The sequence below is a fragment of the Pongo abelii genome, chromosome 13, assembly GCF_028885655.2.
Source record: "Pongo abelii isolate AG06213 chromosome 13, NHGRI_mPonAbe1-v2.0_pri, whole genome shotgun sequence".
NCBI classification, from domain to species: domain Eukaryota; kingdom Metazoa; phylum Chordata; class Mammalia; order Primates; family Hominidae; genus Pongo; species Pongo abelii.
Genome location: NC_071998.2, coordinates 74,433,492 through 74,450,605, shown reverse-complemented (window position 1 = coordinate 74,450,605; position 17,114 = coordinate 74,433,492). Strand labels below are relative to the sequence as shown.

Sequence of the window (17,114 nt, the reverse complement as noted above, 5' to 3'; positions counted from 1 at the left end):
AGGTTATTTTTCCTACAGATTAGAAAGAAAAGCTTATTAAAATGTTTAATCAAATGGAAAAATATTATGTAAGATCTATATTATAAAGTTTAGACTGGATATTAATAATTGAGACCTTTAATTATTTGGTAAATTATATTAATGGCATCTAGTCCTTCAGATAATTCCTAAGGTTTTCATCCCCTCTTTGCTTAGGAAATTGGGTAACCATAGTTACCTACCAACAAGCAGGTAGAAGCAGCTCAGAGGCAGAGGTTAGCAAGGGCAGCACAAATTCCCATGTGCAAAGAACAGCTCCTGATCCTTAAAAACTCTACTGTCGAAGAAAATAATAATAAATTTGAAAACTGTCTTTTAAATTATACATTAAGATATGTTTGGGCTGGGTGCGGTGGCTCACGCCTGTAATTCCAGCACTTTGGGAGGCTGAGGTGGGTAGATCACCTGAGGTCAGGAGTTCAAGACCAGCCTGACCAACATGGAGAAGCCCGTCTCTACTAAAAATACAAAAAAATTAGCCAAGCCTGGTGGCGCATGCCTGTAATCCCAGCTACTAAGGAGGCCGAGACAGAAGAATCGTTTGAACCAAGGAGGCAGAGGTTGCAGTGAGCCGAGATTGTGCCATTGCACTGCAGCCTGGGCAACAAGAACGAAACTCTGTCTCAAAAGAAAAGAAAAAAAGATGTTCAAAGTTGGTAATCCTAGCACTTTGGTAGGCCAAGGCGGGTGGATCACCTGAGGTCAGGAGTTCCAGACCAGCCTGACCAACATGGAGAAACCTCTTCTCTACTAAAAATACAAAAAAATTAGCCGAGCTTGGTGGCACATGCCTGTAATCCCAGCTACTCGGGAGGCTGAGGCAGGAGAATCGTTTGAACCCAGGAGGCAGAGGTTGCAGTGAGCCGAGATTGCGCCACTGCACTCCAGCCTAGGTAACAAGAATGAAACTCAGTCTCAAAAAAAAAAAAAGGTATGTTCATACCATATTATCCACTTCTTTTACTTTCCAGAATTAAGGACACAATCATAAATAAGGACCAAAAAAAGCCATATATTTAAGGAGATAATATCCCCGGTACTGTGATTTGATCTTTACAAATTAAGTGAATATATTAAATTATCACATATACCCCAAAACTATGTACATCTTTTATGCATCAATAAGTAACAAAATAAATAAAGACAAAGATTTATGTGGCAGAGTTTACCACTGAGTTTTTATATTTTCAAAAAAACAAAATGCTCAAAATGGGAAAAAAGTTAAATACATTGCACTACCACCATGAAATGAAAAGCTATGAAATCTTTAAAGAAGCCATTTTTAAGAATTATTTAATGGCAAAGAAATACATTCACATTTTGTTGGGAAAAAGAACACATATAAAATTACATACAGCTTAATCCCCATTAATTTCATAATCAGGAAAAACATTTTTAAGAAAGCTGATTCGCATTGTGTGAATGATAAACTTGGCTGACCACACTAATCTACATTCTAGATCTGAACTGCCAGGAACTGAACAAAAGAAAATAAAGTGGGAAAATTTTATCACCTACCACGAAGGTCTAGGCATATTTGATTTACAGATTAATTTTCAGTCAGCCTCATATATTCCGATTTTTTTTTAATAAAAAGCGAGGCAGGAGTGTCATCCTTTTGGACATTACGTGTGTCATTCCGACAATAGCTGAGATTTAAAAGCACTAATGAATATTTAAATCTACTCCACATTTCCATTACCTTCATCTAAACAATAAAGGTAATTCTACATTTTAATTCATTGAGGATGAGTTCAAGGTAATCCTGGAATTTTTGAGAAGATACTCCGAAAATTAGAGAGGAAAAATTTATACTGTATATAACTGAAATTAGAAGAAGTAATCAGAGGAGATTTTTGTGGATCCTCCATAACCTAAAGTAAGGAAAAGACAGAAAGAGAATCTGGAACCCCATTTTGCTACGTGACCTTGGATATGTTCCTTAGCTTCTCTTAGTGTTAGTTCGTTCGTCCACAAAACAAAGATAACTAACAACTTGCTCAAAGAACTCTAAAAAGTATTAAACTGCCAGCACAAGGTTTAGCACACAGTGGGGAACTCAGGAAATAGTATTTATAAATACTATTTTAAACAATAATGCAGCTGGATAGTGTACATTCTCAATTATATTAGCCCATCTAAAGTAAATCCCCCATCTAAGTAATATTGGGTCTAAATTCACTGAGTCCAAAATGATCACTACACCATTGTACCAATTACACAAGACTGGAATCAATGAATGTATTGATAAGTTCTTGAATGAACACAGGTATAAAATTATTGGGTTGAAAAGTCTTAATTTCAAACAGAGAATAAAAGGATGGCGAAAAAACAGACTTTCCTGTTATTTAAAGAGCAAACCTAAAAATTAAAAGAAGAAATCAAATGGGGGAAAAATAGCAACCATCCCACAGTGGCATCTAGAGGGGATGAATAATTTACAACAGTCGGGGTCCAGTCTGGAGAATGAAATTGGGAGGAAGAGGTTCTTTTTTTTTTTTTTGAGACAGGGTCTCGCTCTGTCGCCCAGGCTGGAGTGCTATGGCGCGATCTCGGCTCACTGCAAGCTCAGCCCCCCGGGTTGACGTCATTCTCCTGCCTCGGCCTCCCGAGTAGCTGGGACTACAGGCTCCTGCCACCACGCCCGATTAATTTTTTTTTGTCTTTTTAGTAGAGACGGGGATTTCACAATGTTAGCCAGGATGGTCTCGATCTCCTGACCTTGTGATCTGCCCGCCTCGGCCTCCCAAAGTGCTGGGATTACAGGCGTGAGCCACCGTGCCAGGCCGGAAGAGGTTTTTATATAGGGCTGCTTACTTGTGATTCCCACTCATCACTCTTTATCAAGAAAATGATGACTGCAACATAAATACTAACTTGAAAGAAAGCACAGCATCATTATTACCGTACCGCTATTTGTGCATATTAGTGTCAGTGACATGTCTCAGGTTTTCAATGACAAATTCAATTAAATGTTGCAAATACTAACTGGCGGATTAAATCTCTATGATCCAAGTATCCTCAGCCCCTACATAAACTCATGTTTTGAATATTTAATAAAATTCTGAACTTTGTGTTTTAGAACTGAAATGTGAGTTAAGTTTTACCTACCCAACAAGACCATACACTCTTCATGGTGGGGACCACTTAAAAAATTATATTACCTCTTAAAGAGAACTTTTATAAACTCCACAATCCCGGACATTATGTTCTAACAGTATGTGTTACCGTATCCTCCCAGAATGTAAATACTGGTGTTTATCATGAAATCCTCAGTGCGCCCTAACAAGAGTTTTCCTCTAATCAGTCAAGTAAAAGATGCTGGGTGGATGCAATCATGGCCATTTAAAAGAATGCTGGCATATATGTTTTGCAAATTACCCAAGAAGGAAACATTATAACAGGAATGAATCAGCACAAATTCATCACCACTAAAATATATGCATGCATTCGGCCAATGGTGGATTTCGCTTTATGTGCAGATTATAACATCTTTATGCTTCAAAATGAGTTTGGAATTGTGGGCGGAGGCTGGAAGGTTGACGAGTAAGGATGTGGAAAGCGGGTACTACCAGGGCTGGAGATTTCCCAGGGCTGTCACCGATTGAAAGTGACCTTATGTGCCTTAACAAAAGAAGTCATGAAAGCTTGGCACAGGAGCCTTAGAAGTAAGGAACCGAATACAATGCAAGTGTGCGCTGAACCCGCTAGAACAGGAGCACGTTAGAGGGCGAGGGTTTTTGTCTGTTTTCATCACTGCCACAAGGCAGGCGCTTTGAATGGAACGTGGAGGTCTGCAACCTATTTAGCGATACGCATTCATTTTAGGAGACAAGGGCAATATTTATTGCCTAAAAATTTTATCGGAATAAACTACAGCGACGACACTACAAAATACTTCCATGTCAGGTCCCATTACCCAAGAGTTAAGTCTCAGAACGGAGAGCCCTGTGAAACCGCCTGTGCCCTCTCGCCGAGTTCTCCAGTACTCCCAGGCTCGCCCCGCGTTTCCCCCGCTCCCGCCCCAGCGCAAGGCGGGCCGAAAACCGCCAGCTGCGCCCCCGGGCCCGGCCTTGGCTGACGGGCGCCCCGGACCGTTACAAACAGCGGGTTTCCGAAGCGTGGGCCCGGCCCAGCGGATGCAGACGGCCCGCACTTACCGCGCCGCAGCTCGTCCCGCAGCCCACAGACCACAGCCCGGGGCGGGGTAAGGGACTTCGGGCACGAGTGTGGGCTGTGAAAACAGGGGCATAAGTCTGGGCCGAGCACCGACCTGGGCGTCCCGCATTTCCCTCGCGCAACATCGGTCCCTGGGCCGCGCAACTGTAAGGACAGGAACCGCCGCGGCGCGCTCCCACATCCTTTTTTGCCTCTTCCCGCCCGATTTGCCGCGCGCTCGCGCCCCTCCTCCAACCCCAAAAGACTACTTCGGGGCTGGAAAACGCCCCTTCCCCGCCCCCTCCCTGTGCGCGTGAACTAGGCAGTTGTTAGATCTCGCGAGAGGTTCGCCCCCTAACCGCCCCTCCCCCCAGCTAGTGAGTGCGCGAACGAGAAAGGAGGAGGGCGCTCCAGGCGACAGCACTGCAGACGCCATTATCCTCTGTTTCTCTGCTGCACCGACTTCGACGTCTTGCCTGTGTCCCACTTGTTCGCGGCCTATAGGTAACTGGAGTTATTGGAGCTTGGGTATTGCTGATTCGGGTAAGGGTTGGGGCTCCCTGAAAGGCTGCGTTGACTTTTCCCAAGCCCGGGTTTTCTCGAGCCCTTAGTGGCCTCCCAGCCCGAAGGGAGGTGCTGGCGGTAGGCGGGGTTGTCGCCTCCTCCGTCGCCTTGATTGACGTGGCCTCGGGCCAATCGCTTAGCCCTCGCACCATCGCTGAAGCCCTGGCAGCCAATAGGGCGCGACGGCGGGGAGGACGCGAGAAGGCGGGGGAGGGGAGCCTGCGCTCGTTTTCTGTCTAGCTCCGACCGGCTGAGGCGGCGCGGCGGCGGAGGGACGGCAGCCTCGCGCGGTGAGGAGCCGGGTTGGGGGAGCGGCTCGTGGAGGTGAGGGTCGGAGCCCAGTTTTGCCGCTTGAGGGAGGCGTTTTGGGGGCCTCTTTGGTGTTTGGCCGCTTCTCCGAGTGGGAACGTCGCCCAATGTCCCCTCCCCCACCTCCGCCATTTCCCTGAGCGTGTATCCGCAGTCCGCGTTGTAGTCCTAGAGACTTCGGGGATTCGTGAGGCATGTGCCTCTAGGATGAGCTGGAGCTATGTGGCACTGGGAACTAGGAACGTCGTGGAGGAAAGGAGGCCGGTGCGGGGAGAAGGTCGCGCCGCCGCTCTCTTTGTGTGAGCCCCGCCTCACCTTGGGTCTCCCGTCCCGGCGTCGGAGCTGGAGCGGCGGGGATGGAACGGTCAGGGCTGTCTCGATGGCTTTGTCTTGGGCAGTGGGGGGAGGATGCGGGGGATGAGACCTCGGGACCGCGTGGTGGGTGGGGGAGGGGGTCGGCGCTCGGCTCCGCCTAGTAGCACGTAGTCGCCATTACGCGGGCCGCCATTTCCTGTCGGATCCGGGTGAGGAGAGGTGCGGTGCTTCTGCTGTCGACTTTTGCTTTTTCCCGTCCTGTTACCCGGCTGTTTCTGATCCCGGTACCGGGAGGCGGGGAGGGGAGGGCTCGTTGGCGCTCGGCCAGTCGAGCACATACTTAGCGGATTTTCGAGGCCTGGGGACTAGTGACTGCAGGACCCGAAGGGTGAACGGCACGCGGCAACGTTATTCTTACAGATAAGCCCTGCTGTTTTTGCTTAAACTTTCTTATCCAAATCTTCTACCACCACAGTTCAGAAATTGCGTGCTGGGCTCGAAGGATGTCGTTTCAGTTGTCGTTAAGAGAGCAATAAGTAGACCAACGGTATGGGAGAATGGGAGGCATAAATGTGCCTCGCTTGTTGGCTCTTTGCTGTCTAGCCAACCTTCTAGTAGAGGCCGCTTGTCAACTCCTAGTCCCGACAAGAGGGAAGCTTAAAAAGGCTGTTTGCAGTCCTATCAACCGTTCTGGCACGTAGACACTTCAGTTTTCGTATTACAGGCATAATTGTCGTGTTGTACTCTCAAGCCTAATTTAAAATAATCCGCTAGTGACTGTTAGTTTTCAAGGGCTCCATTTGCTTCGCTGATTAATAGACTGGTAGTGTGGTAGTTTGGGTCTGGTCCTATATTAGATTTTTGGATTTATCCCTCCGGTAGATTGTTCTGGTCGTTGGATGTGTTCGCAATTGCCGTTGTATTTGTAAACTTTGAAAATGTCACATAAGATCGCTTCAAGCATGAATCGAAAGAAATAGAAAAGCAATTGGAAGTTTTAATATAAAATTAGTTTTTCCAGTGAATAAGATGCATTGTAACTTTTCATAAATGTATGCTTTGTGGATGACATTTATCTTTTCAGGCTTTTGGGAATGTGCCGTATAAAACAATTCATTTCTGTGGTGGGACTTAATCCAGTGGCTAAAAGTTATTGTTCTAACTTAGCAAAAAATGAAACCAGGCTCCCTTGAATTTTGCATTTTTTAGGCAATCATTTGAATTGTGAAACCCTAAAATGAAGAATCAAGTTTTAGAAACAGCTAGTTTTTTGGGTTCAAATCAGTGTTCACTGTGATCAGAAACAAATATTCAGTAAGAAGAATAAACAAAAGCAAAACTGATTTGTGTTGGTTCTTATAGGCTACTGCAGCACTGGGGTGTCAGTTGTTGGTCCGACCCAGAACGCTTCAGTTCTGCTCTGCAAGGATATATAATAACTGGTACGTTCTAGAAGCAATGTCTTTTTTTTTTTTTTGCAGCCTGCTTTCCAATAAGCCAAATGTACTAGCTTCTTTATTTTTCCACAGATTGGTGTGCCCGTTTAATAAAAGAATATGGAAACTGAACAGCCAGAAGAAACCTTCCCTAACACTGAAACCAATGGTGAATTTGGTGAGAAGAAATTTTAGTTTTAACAGTATTTTTTTATTCTGTTAATAAATTGCCTTATTCTGTTAATTATTGCCTTAGGAGTGTGTGGTGAAATTTTGGTATTACTGTTTATGTAGGTAATTTTAATTCTGCGATTTATCAGTAGTTACATCTTAGCTTTTATTTATGAAGTAGAAGTAACTGATTTGCATATAAAGAATTTTTCCTTGCATTTTGGGATTTCAAGTCCTTTGAAGTATTTTGTCGCAGTATTTTGTGTTTGGTGCATTTTACTAGATGGAAGCATAACGTTCAAGTTTATAGCAATGCCTTTGGTCTTTTTAAAACATGCCGAAGATAAGCAACAAGTCTCTTGAAACAGAATGGAGTTGCTTTGGAGACTTCGCTGCTTTCTTTGAAATCTGAACTGTTAATTTTTAGGTAAACGCCCTGCAGAAGATATGGAAGAGGAACAAGCATTTAAAAGATCTAGAAACACTGATGAGATGGTTGAATTACGCATTCTGCTTCAGAGCAAGGTATAAATTTTATTCTTGAAAATTTGAAGGTGGTTCATACTCAAGTAGAAATTAAGGTCTGGTTTGGCTTTCTAGAAAGTGAAAGTTTTACAGATTGAAGAATACAAAACATTTGGTTCTTTGTAAACAGACTTGAAGGCTCTGGTGGTTTTGTTATTCCACTAATAGTTAAGATTAAAGCCTTTGCTGTAGTGAACCACCACTACAGGTCAAACTAGGAGGAGAGTGTGATTCTTAAAGTGTTAATAGATTAAATCTTAATTATGTGTGGACTCCTTAGGAAACTGCTTGGTTGGCAGTTTATTGTTTTATCACGGGTCACAATATGAAGGTACCTACTAATATTAAATTAATTGACTTATTTTACCAAAGGGTGCTATAAAATGTGTGCTTAGTTTTATTTTATACTTGGTGTTATTTCTGACATTGAGTACTCCAAACTATTTAGTCCTCACAGCACTTAGAATTATATTTTGATTTTCGGTTTGGTTTTGGCCTGGTCGTTTTTACATCCCCAAATAGATTTTTATTCTTATAAGAAACAGGTTGGAGGATTTTTTAGCAAAATCTAAGAGCATAGGTAGCCATTAATTTTAGGGAAAGGCAAAATAATTTTTTGTCTTTGTATCTTCTCCAGAATGCTGGGGCAGTGATTGGAAAAGGAGGCAAGAATATTAAGGCTCTCCGTACAGACGTAAGTATTAAGAGTTTAAACTACTACACGAGCAGCTTCAGTTTATATGTCTATAGAAATTTAAAGATTTACATCCTAGAAATCATTTCATAGTTTAGTTACAAAGACATTTGTAATATTTTATTATTACAGAATTGATTTCGAAGTTATCCATTGCTGTTTTAACAAAAGCCCAGATTGAGCAGGGTGGGGGGGGGTGGTTTCTTTTAAACCTCTTCACATTCTAATAAGAGTCCACCAAATTATTCACTTCATCAAGCAAGATAACATCTTAATTAGAAATAGCGACAAAGTGTAAAAATCCTTGATTGCACCATTTCCTGTGTGTGAATCAATTACAGTATTACTGAAAACCATTGCAGGTGGCTGGTTAAATCCAGAAGAATTTTTTTGTTTTCTTTGGGAAGAAAAATGTCCATCTGTTCTTTAACAGCTTGCACATGGAGCACAAAGAATTTAATTTTGAGGTTGCATGATTTAAGTATGGGTAAAGGATAGAGTAGGCACTTAATCTTATAATTGGGAAACTGTTCGTCAATGCCTATGATTTGTTTGAGTCTTCATTTTACAGTGGGTTGACTCTTGTGATTAGACACATTAAATGTTGGCAGTGCCAGAAGTGAGCACATTTATAGGACTTGGCTACACCAAAATTTCTAAATTTTTTTTCTCATAGTGTACACATTTCTTAATGTTTTTCTTGCTAAAAATGAGGCAAATAACTTTGTGTCGAGTACTTATTTGACAGTATTTCATTTCTCTCTTGGTCGCAGATCTTTGTATGTTCCTCTTGATTACTGTAAACTGAACTTGAAAATTTGTTTAAAATTTTACAAACTTGCCTGTTAGGATCTAGGAATGCGTTTCAAAACCTCCAGAAAACCGAACCAGTCTTATTAGTTAGGGTTTTTGGTGGTGTGGGAATTTTTGTTTTGTCTTTTATAAACCTCTCTCCTCTTAATCCAGATGTTCTGTATAATTATCTGGGTTATTAATTTCCCCATTTCCTCAAGAATTTCAGTAAACTTTGAGTCAGGTTTTGTGTCTACCCTCATGAGCCAGCCTGCTACTGAAACATCGTTTGTTTTTCTTAAAAAATAAAAAAGGCTAGAACCATCATTTGAGGTCCTTAATGTTAAGCCACAGTCAGATTTAGAGAAGTCCATTATTGTGTTAGTCTTCAGAACAACTTAAGCTTGTTTCATTAATTGAGAGTATGAGTATAGTTTGTATTAAATTAAAATTTATTGCTTTTCCCCCTTTTCCCTCTCCTTGTTTTTTTGGCCATATATCTCCGTTGCCCATGTACTGGATCGACTTACCCCTGCGTTGCCCACCATGACGTTGGCCCATCCGCCCCTGAACGCCCATGTGAAAACCCTGGTTGGCTATGCCCAAAAATGTGCTCGTTGCCAAACGGGTACCATACTTGACAACTTCTGATTGAATGCCCATGCCCAATGCCAACATCCACGAACGCCAATGACCAATGCAGTACAATGCCAGTGTTTCAGTCCCAGACAGCAGTGGCCCCGAGCGGTATGTCCCAACAGTTTATGCCTCACTGCCTGATTAGAAAGAGAGAAATGTATTTTATTACCTGCCTTTTATATAATTAAATAGTATCCCCTTTAGACGGTGTATTGTTTTTCAAGTTTCTGTCTTATTTTCCCCATTAAGTCTTTTTGTCACTGAACTTTTACCGTGAGTTGCCCACCCAAACGATCCACTAATTTTATTTCGATGGAAGGAGCACAGCTTCAAGTGTTGCATATTTGCCGCATTGTAAATCAAATTGTTACCAAAATAGTCTCTCGCTCTGTCTTTGTGGCCCACCTTGCTTCCCAACATTGCCTGTTCATAATTTTTTCTGATGAAATGCTAACTCTGGTTCACTTTCCTTCACTTCTCATTTGTGTTGTCTTTGTTTTGTCTTGCATTTGTATTTGTTTTCTTGCAGAGCCCATTAGTGATCTAATTTCTAACTGGTATTCATAACCTTACTCCAGATACAATGTTCACCACTTGCATATTCCCCCACTTTGCCTAAGAGAAGGTGTGCCAGTTTTACCAATGTAACAGCGAGGGTATCCTTAACTTAGTGGTGGCGGGGAACATAAATATTCAACTCTGCTTCAGTTCTGGTCAGTTTATTGCCCACTTAATCTGAGCCCTTCCAAAAGCCCATTCTCTCTGTCTCTCTGCAAGTCTCCTAATATTGTTATCATGTCTGTATTGGGTATAAAACAAAATGCATGTGAGAAATCTATAAATAGGCTACTTTAAATGGGGAATATTAAATAATCGTATGTTACATCTCTGTAAAAGTTTGTATGATTTGGTGACAAACACAAAACTCATTTTTCTTTTCCGCCTTTTTTGTACTATCTGGTATTTGTGGTGTTTGACAGCATATTGAGTATCAGTGCTGATATTGAAACAATTGGAGAAATTCTGAAGAAAATCATCCCTACCTTGGAAGAGGTAGGCTTATTTTTTTTTAAATGTATTTGACAATATGAGGGGAGAATGTTTAAAGTATGTTGTATTGGGGTATGATGGGGGAGTGGAGAGACAATGGATATGACAGTTTGTAGCAGTATCTTAACTTGCTACATAATTTTGTACATGCGTAATTTGTTTTTTTTTTTAAAAAAAAAAACAGGCTGGCCACTCCTGGTGTAAATGTGAACTTATCTGTGGTCATGTGCTTTCATGAGTTTAGTATGTATTTTATGGGCTTTAGTTATTAGAAGAGAGATTTTTAAAATTAGAATATTTGTGGGAATATGTTGAAAAGGAGAATTATTTAGATTTAGTTAGGATTTTAAGACTACATAATTCACTAGGTATATAGAGAAAAGTATTTTATGTTTTGTATCGTCTTAATGTTGAATAAAGCAGTTTCTCATTATTTAATAATATAGATTTAAAATATGTTGTAGTAGCTTTACCAATATATGCGACAATAGCCTGATCACGCTAGACACTTAACCTATTACTCTTATTTTTCTACTTTCAGGGCCTGCAGTTGCCATCACCCACTGCAACCAGCCAGCTCCCGCTCGAATCTGATGCTGTGGAATGCTTAAATGTATGTCATAGTGCCATTGAACCCCACTGAAGTATGGAGCCTGGCCCATAGGATCGATTATATTTTTAACATAGTGTGCTTTTCCCATCTCTATAGAAAAAGGCTTAAAAACATGATACATGAATGGTCTTACAACTCACTGTTGACCCTGCTCCATGCTGCAGTGGGAATTAACTACATTTGCAAAGTGCTTTGCAGTCATTTTTATTATGGTGTTATTTGAATGTTAATAATAATTTTGTGGTAACAGCGACATGCTAAATGGCTGCAGTGTGGGTATGGTGTTGCAGGACCTGAAAATAAAATAGTTTTTTAAGGTGGTGCAGAATGTCCTTTTTGGGCCTGGCTATTGAGGATAATAAGCACATAACTGGTAAAGTTATTGAAATATAAATTCAGGTTGCTCACTGCAACAGTATATTATTGTTATGCTTATAGCAGATAAGTGTGTATTGGGGAATTGTTGATTTGAGACTAAAATTTTATAACTCTCCCTCCACAGTACCAACACTATAAAGGAAGTGACTTTGACTGCGAGTTGAGGCTGTTGATTCATCAGAGTCTAGCAGGAGGAATTATTGGGGTCAAAGGTGCTAAAATCAAAGAACTTCGAGAGGTAAAAAAAAAAAAATTCTGCCATATTCTTTGCTGGAAAGTAAATTTTAATATAGACTTGTTTCTGTGAGCTTCTCTCGCTTCCCCTCTCAGTTCCCTCCAAAGATTGCTTATCGCAAGTAACAAAAAGTGTCTGGCACTGCTAGACATGTTATTTTGTCAAAATTTTTATACCATTGCAAAGCCCTGTGATAATTAATGAAGTTTTTATATTGTGGGGGGATAATTGTTGAATTCAAATGCAATTTTCACTGAACCTAGGAAAGCTAATTTTCTTCTAATTATTTTTTTTTTTAATGATCTTATTACAGAACACTCAAACCACCATCAAGCTTTTCCAGGAATGCTGTCCTCATTCCACTGACAGAGTTGTTCTTATTGGAGGAAAACCCGATAGGGTTGTAGAGTGCATAAAGATCATCCTTGATCTTATATCTGAGGTACTTCAGAACACTTTTTGTTTACATTTGATTTTATGAAACAAAGTGATGATAACTTTCTGCAAAAGTAGCATCAGAGCATTTAGTCTAATAGTCTTTATTTGCCCTTTTCCTAGCAATTTTCTATCACCTGGCTTCAGCCATCACTTTAGTTTAAAAATGGTTTTGAAAAAGTGGAGAGTGGTAATCTGTTGGTGGTATTTCTATAGCCTTTGATCCTTCGAATGAATTTCCTATAGTGTTGCTTGTGTCTTTGTAACTACGCTGCAGGGCTTCCTATCTCAGGTGCCTCAGTATGGATTACAGACTTGCCAAGACTGATCTCTTCAGCCCTTGTTGTGAAATGTGCATTGTAGTTTGTCATGTGTAAAATGGGAGGGCTTTGTGGTTTCTTACGATCTAAGTGTAAGAGCAAGCTGTTACTTCTCCCTGTACAGGCAATAGAACTCACTTTTGTTTAGCACTTGCCAAAAGTATTGGATTTCTTTGGAATCTTTACTTTGCTACTGTTAGCGTTGACGTAATTCCTGTTTCTGCGTCTAGTACCTCCTGATGGGGGAATGACTTATATTTTGTTTGATGATGATGATGTTAGAAGGGTTGGTATGAAGCAGGACTCTTTCTTCAGTCTGTAAGTTTGTTCCATCTCTGTTTTTAGTCTCCCATCAAAGGACGTGCACAGCCTTACGATCCCAATTTTTACGATGAAACCTATGATTATGGTGGTTTTACAATGATGTTTGATGACCGCCGTGGACGCCCAGTGGGATTTCCAATGCGGGGAAGAGGTGGTTTTGACAGAATGCCTCCTGGTCGGGGTGGGCGTCCCATGCCTCCATCTAGAAGAGATTATGATGATATGAGCCCTCGTCGAGGACCACCTCCCCCTCCTCCTGGACGAGGCGGCCGGGGTGGTAGCAGAGCTCGGAATCTTCCTCTTCCTCCACCACCACCACCTAGAGGGGGGTAAGTTGGTTTTTTTTGTTGTTGTTGTTGTTGTTTTTCCATCTATGAATATTAACCTACAAGAGGCTGCACTTAGTGGTAGACAAGGTAGACTTTGATTTGATATGTGTGGCATGTAAACACGTTTAGATTACAACAAGTAACTATGCTTGCAGAGACCTCATGGCCTATGACAGAAGAGGGAGACCTGGAGACCGTTACGATGGCATGGTAAGAACTTTGGTTTATTACCAGTGTGTTGTGTATGTGAGGGTTGTCACAATGTAGTTCACGTTTTGTTGAAGGTTATAGTGATTAAAAAGCTTTTCTTACAAGTAAATTTTGTTTGGATTACTAGTTAAATAATTACTTCTATCTGCTGCTGGAGGATTACGACTTTATTGAGTTTTGTTCCCCTCGATTACATAATTGCTGCCCATATATGTACCCTCTTTTGTTTTAATGTAACATGCAAATTAGGCATATAAAAACAGCTCCGTAACAAAATACAATGCGGGTTGATGTTAATATTTTTATCTCTAACAGGTTGGTTTCAGTGCTGATGAAACTTGGGACTCTGCAATAGATACATGGAGCCCATCAGAATGGCAGATGGCTTATGAACCACAGGTTGAGTATCATAGTTGTTCGTGTGTATATCAGTGATAATTTAAGATGCTTACCTGCTCTCCAGTAAGTTTTTTATTCCCCTGAGGATACTTACTGAAAATAGGATACAGGAGGACTTTGGTTTCCTGAAGAGGGATTTTATGAGTATTAAAATACTTGGATAGTGAAGCTGGGTGCATGGTGCTCACTCATAATCCCAGCTACAAGAGTCTGAGGCAGGAGGATCACTTGAGCCCGAGAGTTTGAGACCAGCCTGGGCAACATAGCAAGACTCCATTTTATTAAATGAATTTTTTAAAAGTACCAGTAGTAATTACAACAGCAAAGTAATTTTCTGTTTTTTTCTTTCTGTTTTTAGGGTGGCTCTGGATATGGTAAGTTCTCTCCTTTGTGAAGTCAAACATTAATTTCATACTTTTTAAATGAACTTACTGCTCATTATTTAAATCAGATTATTCCTATGCAGGGGGTCGTGGCTCATATGGTGATCTTGGTGGACCTATTATTACTACACAAGTAACTATTCCCAAAGATGTAAGTATCTTTAATACTACCAGGAACATTTTGTCACTTTTATGATTATTCCTCCTTTCTGTATATTTTTTAATTCAGAAGGTTTTAACAAAAATACACATTTAGGATTGAGGTTATGTTAATGGACTTTAGTGAGCTGGGTTTTCTGCTGTTTGAGTCTTGTCAAGTGATCAGTGCTATTAATAAAAGTAGTTAAGAGGGTTTTGAGCCCTTAATTAACTAAGGGAAACATTAGTGTGACATAAATACATTATAACTCAAACCTAGACAGGTTTAGGGAGCGTTAGATAATCAGTTAAGAGTCTGAATGAATAAAATTAATACATTTCATGCTCCTTGAAAATACAGGTAGTAAATGTTAAAAGTATATCGTAAACACATACTTTTAAAAAATCTTTTCAGTTGGCTGGATCTATTATTGGCAAAGGTGGTCAGCGGATTAAACAAATCCGTCATGAGTCGGGAGCTTCGATCAAAATTGATGAGCCTTTAGAAGGATCCGAAGATCGGATCATTACCATTACAGGAACACAGGACCAGATACAGAATGCACAGTATTTGCTGCAGAACAGGTCAGTTTAAGTTTAGCTTTGTGTTAGCTTATACATACTAAAACCTTTAAAAAGCTTTTCTTCTCAATTGATTTTTTTCTTTTAGAAGCCATGGTGTCTCAACCTTTTGGGGACCTAACTTCTAAACATTCTAATAGTTTGCCTTAATTTTCTTCTGCTTTCTTACTAAAAACGAAGACAATTCAATACTAATCTTGCTGGAAGAAGCCTTAACCAAGCAAACTTCTCATTTCTCTGGTGAAAACTGCTGCCAAAACCACTTGTTACAAAATTGTACAGAGCCTGTAGAAAATATAGAAGATTCATTGGATGTTGGCCTAGTTCTGTGTGGAAGACTAGTGATTTTGTTGTTTTTAGATAACTAAATCGACAACAAATCACAGTCTGCCATATGGCACAGGCCATGCCTCTACAGGACAAATGATTGGTGCTGTAAAATGCAGCATTTCACACCTTACTAGCATTCTTTGTCTTTTCTACCAAATATTAACAACTTTCAATTCCGTTTTCTTAATTTTGTTCTACTAATGTCTGATTTACTGCTCATCATTTTTCTTGACACTTAACATTGCTTTAATTTGTAATTGCTAATGGTTTTTGAACTCTTCTAATTGTAATGGACATGTTTATCATTTTAATTTAGCATTGAAATTGTCTTGATGTTGATTAAGATGTTACCAGCAAAAATTCTAATTCGCACTTTTTTTTCTTTTCTTTTATAGTGTGAAGCAGTATGCAGATGTTGAAGGATTCTAATGCAAGATATTTTTTCTTTTTTATAGTGTGAAGCAGTATTCTGGAAAGTTTTTCTAAGACTAGTGAAGAACTGAAGGAGTCCTGCATCTTTTTTTTTTTATCTGCTTCTGTTTAAAAAGCCAACATTCCTCTGCTTCATAGGTGTTCTGCATTTGAGGTGTAGTGAAATCTTTGCTGTTCACCAGATGTAATGTTTTAGTTCCTTACAAACAGGGTTGGGGGGGGAAGGGCGTGCAAAAACTAACATTGAAATTTTGAAACAGCAGCAGAGTGAGTGGATTTTATTTTTTTGTTACTGTTGGTGGTTTAAAAAAATTCCCCCCATGTAATTATTGTGAACACCTTGCTTTGTGGTCACTGTAACATTTGGGGGGTGGGACAGGGAGGAAAAGTAACAATAGTCCATATGTCCCTGGCATCTGTTCAGAGCAGTGTGCAGAATGTAATGCTCTTTTGTAAGAAACGTTTTATGATTTTTAAAATAAATTTAGTGAACCTATTTTTGGTGGTCATTTTTTTTTAAGACAGTCATTTTAAAATGGTGGCTGAATTTCCCAACCCACCCCCAAACTAAACACTAAGTTTAATTTTCAGCTCCTCTGTTGGACATATAAGTGCAGCTCTTGTTGGACATAGGCAAAATAACTTGGCAAACTTAGTTCTGGTGATTTCTTGATGGTTTGGAAGTCTATTGCTGGGAAGAAATTCCATCATACATATTCATGCTTATAATAAGCTGGGGATTTTTTGTTTGTTTTTGCAAATGCTTGCCCCTACTTTTCAACAGTTTTCTATGTTAGTTGTGAAGAACTAAGGTGGGGAGCAGTACTACAAGTTGAGTAATGGTATGAGTATATACCAGAATTCTGATTGGCAGCAAGTTTTATTAATCAGAATAACACTTGGTTTATGGAAGTGACTAATGTTGAAAAAATTATTTTTATTAGATAATTTCTCACCTATAGACTTAAACTGTCAACTTGCTCTAGTGTCTTATTAGTTAAACTTTGTAAAATATATATATACTTGTTTTTCCATTGTATGCAAATTGAAAGAAAAAGATGTACCATTTCTCTGTTGTATGTTGGATTATGTAGGAAATGTTTGTGTACAATTCAAAAAAAAAGATGAAAAAAGTTCCTGTGGATGTTTTGTGTAGTATCTTGGCATTTGTATTGATAGTTAAAATTCACTTCCAAATAAATAAAACACCCATGATGCTAGATTTGATGTGTGCCCAATTTGAACAAGGGTTGATTGACACCTGTAAAATTTGTTGAAACGTTCCTCTTAAAAGGAAATACAGTAATCTTATAT

General features: G+C 40.0%; 2 protein-coding genes across 8 annotated transcripts in view; one reads left to right on the top strand and one right to left on the bottom strand.

Moving 5' to 3' along the window:
• RMI1 (RecQ mediated genome instability 1) overlaps window positions 1-5,471 on the bottom strand; it is a 24,387-nt gene extending 18,916 nt beyond the window's left edge. For 2 of the 7 annotated variants that reach the window (XM_054520111.2, XM_002819906.6), the window contains exon 1: window positions 4,200-4,473. The gene's annotated coding sequence lies outside the window, so the exon portion shown is untranslated. Of the gene's footprint in view, window positions 1-221; window positions 958-4,199; window positions 4,500-5,385 lie in introns of those variants that run through there. The other 5 variants (XM_054520113.2, XM_054520112.2, XM_009244551.4 and 2 more) reach the window with 5 other exon arrangements.
• On the top strand, window positions 4,599-17,114 carry HNRNPK (heterogeneous nuclear ribonucleoprotein K; the record flags this gene model as incomplete). The annotated part of the gene is given in 17 exon segments (NM_001133294.1): window positions 4,599-4,701; window positions 6,748-6,827; window positions 6,915-6,999; window positions 7,420-7,517; window positions 8,155-8,211; window positions 9,707-9,750; window positions 10,623-10,695; window positions 11,234-11,305; window positions 11,808-11,921; window positions 12,232-12,360; window positions 13,019-13,326; window positions 13,482-13,536; window positions 13,852-13,935; window positions 14,294-14,309; window positions 14,387-14,469; window positions 14,872-15,041; window positions 15,764-17,114. Coding segments are annotated over 15 exon segments (1,395 nt in total). The 3' UTR covers window positions 15,798-17,114.